This window comes from Priapulus caudatus, unplaced genomic scaffold (assembly GCF_000485595.1).
Source record: "Priapulus caudatus unplaced genomic scaffold, Priapulus_caudatus-5.0.1 Scaffold462, whole genome shotgun sequence".
In the NCBI taxonomy this organism is placed as follows: domain Eukaryota; kingdom Metazoa; phylum Priapulida; class Priapulimorpha; order Priapulimorphida; family Priapulidae; genus Priapulus; species Priapulus caudatus.
In genome coordinates, this window is record NW_014577523.1 from 7,962 (window position 1) to 12,540 (window position 4,579).

Genomic DNA, 4,579 nt, shown 5'->3' on the forward strand with positions numbered 1-4,579 from the left:
TATATATATATAGATATATATATTATATATATATATATTATATATATATAGATATATGCATTGTATTTCCTTATCTCGAACTGTACGAAGAACGTAGGTAATCTAAGTATTTGTATACAAAAAAATGTGTCTTTTTGTTGATTTCTCTTTACCTAATATATATATATATTAATTATAATATCAATATTATACTGACACAGAAACATCTGTGTGCGCGTGCGTTTGTGACATCCATATCAATATCATATGGCAATAGCATAATATGTTACAGTTTCTGCATAAATTTCTGTGGTGACGTCTGTTTTTGTAGCGGTAGGCCTACATATCTTTCTGTGAGTTTGTGAACAGCGGCGTGCGTTCGACGAGGTTGTGTGTTGGAGATGGGCATTTGAACGGCATTTCCGTTAGTTATTAGTGAATAAAGAAGCAACGAAAACTTTGGAACTAACTACAATTCATGTTTATTTACAATCATTTTATTATTGAAATGATCCAAGTTCTTCTAATACATTCAAATTAATGTTAAAGGATGCCATTTCAGTGTTGATGGTAATCAATGATACAATCAATAGAAAATCAATAGAAAATAGTTAACATTATAAAGAAGGTTTGTTAATTTATGCGTAGCCGTTATGGCTTGGCTTTTATCGCCTGTCGTGAAGACTGTCTTCAGCGGTGAAAACAACGCACAAGAGCACGTGTATCAATACAGTGTATAATCATAGGTATAATCAATAATAATAGGCCTACGTGCTCTGAATGTAACCAGATCGTACCGGAAGTATTCTGGTCAACTAAGTGCTGCCGCCTGTCGGAGACGCCGCATCGCCCAATGTGATTGATTGTTACTGTTAGCGCGCGGAAGTCTGCGTGTTTTGTATATATCTATGGGCGCTGCAAGGAAACAGCGGTTCTGATTCTAATCGTTGTATTATGGATATTTAGCTCTTTGATCTACAACTAGAGCGTTCAGATTGTACGATACTGCATCTTTGTGAAAAGTCTCTCAAAGTTGGCTCATTTCTTATTCAAAGTGTGTCGTCGACGTATTTTCAGTGTTTGAGTATCAGTGTCAGTGACAGTGACTCGCTGACTGAGTGAGTTATGTTGGAAAATAAAGAGATTCATATAAGTGAAGATGAAGCGGCTTTGTATGATCGTCAGATACGCCTCTGGGGCCTAGATGCACAGAAAAGGTGGTTGAAACGTGAAGTTGTGTGCTAACCGAGTGACAATTGACTATTTTATTAATTTTATTTGTGTTTAATATTAGTATACTAATACTACTATTAGTATTACTATTAGTATTACTATTAGTAATGACTAATGCTGAGAGGGTCTATGTCCCCCAGGGTACTGCCGGAACTTACTCTGTGTACGGTGCGGTATACCGGAACGTACCCTAGTACTATCTAATATGCCGGACCGTACCTCGCCTACTCCACTAACGAGTCTAGGGAGTCGCCTACACCTACTCCCTAACCATAACCCTAACCCTAACTAGCTCTAGTACTATAGCCCGCGTTCGATAAACTGCCGCAGGGCTATATAGTACATTGTCGGCTGTAAATACCAACTACGACCTGTTACCACCTGTCCCCATAAAAAATGGATCGCAAAACGCAAAGTTATCGGGCTTTTTAACACTTATTTATCTACATGGACATCTCACCTATCTTTTTGAACACTTTCAACAACTTTACACCATGTATTTGTCCTTTGATTCCACAAAGTAAGCACTACTGGCATTTCATTTTGAAACGAAGTGGCGTGCGCACGCGTCACGTTACCGGATATGTACGCAAAACACATGGCAGCTATGGTGCATGTATTATTCACGGGGGTGATGGGGTGAACTCGCGCTGATGTTGCTTGGCAACGTGAGTAACTGCCACATCAGCGCGAGTTCACCCCATCACCCCCGTGAATAATACATGCATCATAGCTGCCATGTGTTTTGCGTACATATCCGGTAACGTGACGCGTGCGCAAGCCACTTCGTTTCAAAATGAAATGCCAGTAGTGCTTACTTTGTGGAATCAAAGGACAAATACATGATGTAAAGTTGTTGAAAGTGTTCAAAAAGATAGGTGAGATGTCCATGTAGATAAATAAGTGTTAAAAAGCCCGATAACTTTGCGTTTTGCGATCCATTTTTCATGGGGACAGGTGGTAACAGGTCGTAGTTGGTATTTACAGCCGACAATGTACTATAGCTCTGCGGCAGTTTATCGAACGTGGGCTATAGTACTAGAGCTAAACCCTAACCATATCAAATGGTTACCAGGGTACGTTCCGGTATACCGGACCGTACCCAGGGTACGTTCCGGCAGTACCCTGGGGGACATTGACCCTATGATGAGCATTAGTAATAGTAGACACTGGCGTAAAATAATAATAATAGGCCTACTTGTAATTATAACCGTGAGGGGTTGCGAACAGTGTTCGAAATTCACGTCGGTCCGCCGCTGACAGTTTCGATGCCGGGCCTACAGCTTCTTGATAAAACAGGCCCGCTGATCCTACAGCTATTTGATCACCGAAAATTCGAAACACTGAGAAACTGTTACCTGTAGAAATCCTTGCTTGCATATTAACTTCCAGGGATATTTATTTGAAAACTAATCCGTGATAAACCGTGACATACATGTAAACAATGCGTTCGCGCAGCCTGATTGTAAATGAAAGAGCAATAGCCTGGAACCCTGTTCCAAGCTGCGCACCACAGTGTAGTAAACTAAAGGGCAAGTTGCCAGTCGAGTGCGGAATTAGCTGCGACTCTTGGCAGCATTCGAAATTAGTGCTGAACCGGATGCCCGAGGCCACCAAGGTTTTTGCTTCGGCCACCACCTCTACGAAACTGCCGGTCCTCCTGACCCGCACTTTTCCCCCTCATTTTACGCTGAAATACTACGGTTATCGCAACGGCAGTTTAGACAGACTTGTAAATGGGAGCGCATTCTAATACGCTCCGTTCCTGAACGTAGACGGGGTATCCAAAACATCTTCCATTCATGATTCGCCACACGAACAAAACCTCGTGACAGTCTAAGAAATTGATTGCAGCATGTAGCGTAGCCCAGTGTTTTTATGACCGCATAAAAATAAGTTCATATGTCGCAGGGGTTATCGTGGGGAGTGAGGGCACGACCAGTGACACCTGACACGCACGTAATCAAAGCTGTTAATTGAATTCGTCACTTTTCTTTACGTAGAAAGTGTACTATTTTAAATCAGTTAGATATCTAGAAGCAATGTAAACTGTATATACTTCAAGATTCTAGGCACTTGTAACTTTGCGGATGTGCGGCAGCATTGATCTATGCATGGGGGTAGCCAGGACTGGGGAGGAGAAAAACGAAAGTAAAACCTTTCCCAGAAGCTCCTCCGACATTCCTAGCGCTTGAAATATATTATTTGACCAACTCTATGTTACATGTATGCTGTTAATGCCAATGGTTATTTTTATATATACCATTTTGTTACTCACTGCTAGTAAATAAGCGGACCACCAACTTTTGTGCAGGACCACAGACTTTCTAAAGTTGGTGGTCCTGCTGTCCACTAGATTTTCAGCCAAAATTCGAACCCTGGCTGTGAGTAACATGAAATCGTTTCTCATTGGTGGGTGACCGTTGGTCTGGCCTGAGCAAGTGTCTCAGATTTCGACCAATCGACATGACTGTATGATTGACACATGGTTAGACTGGTGTACGTATTCATGACGGCTCCACTCGCAATGTTATGAGACGCTACTACGTTGCTACCGATTTGTACCAGACTACCAGTCTGTCTCTCTGCTGTCAAAGTGGAGAGTCGTAGTTACCAAGGAGCTACATATAACATGCATATATAACAACAATGTGGCGTTTCCTTAATTGTGAGCCCCGGCAAAGAAGCATAAACTGTCATCCGACGAGAGGAAGGAAAAACAGAGGGATTATGATTATGGACATTGATAATGACTATTAAACACAAGGACGAACATGATATGCTGTTTTATTACTGTAATTTGCTCCAAAATTGGCGGGCCTACAGCTTTGCTGGCGGGCCTGCAGCTTTTAGGAGCTATAGGCCCTGTAGGCCTACAGCTTTTTCTGCTCAGTGGCAAACACTGGTTGCGAAGGTAACTACGTGTTCTTTAACCACACAGGGTAGTGACAGTGTGTTCACCTCCACACAGCCTACCTTAAGGCTTACCTAGTAGTAAATTGCGCCACCTCCACATTCCACCTACGCTGCATTTTCACACAATAACCCAGGCTTTCAGATTTGAAAAGTACAGGAGGACTACTAATGACTCCCCTAGGACACCATAATCACTTTAGTGATAGTCCATAGTGATAGACCATAGTCTTTTCACGCTCCATAATCACACCCTTAAGAGGCATGATGGAGAGCTCCACTAAAAAATCACACCCTTAAGAGGCATGATGGAGAGCTCCACTAAAAAATCACACCCTTAAGAGGCATGATGGAGGGCTCCACTAAAAATCACACCTTTAAAAGGGATGATGGAGAGCTCCTTGAGGGCTCTCCATCATGCCTCTTGGGGTGTGATGATGGAATCATGACCAAT

At 42.1% G+C, this 4,579-nt stretch overlaps 1 protein-coding gene across 1 annotated transcript in view; it reads left to right on the forward strand.

The window, feature by feature from the left end:
• Nucleotides 1–858: 858 nt before the first annotated feature.
• The window catches only part of LOC106810679 (SUMO-activating enzyme subunit 1-like), a gene marked incomplete in the record, with an annotated part of 30,504 nt that continues 26,783 nt past the window's right edge, over nucleotides 859–4,579 (forward strand). Inside the window, 1 exon segment of the mRNA XM_014814109.1 lies at nucleotides 859–1,196. Within this exon segment, the coding sequence (XP_014669595.1) occupies nucleotides 1,105–1,196 (92 nt within the window).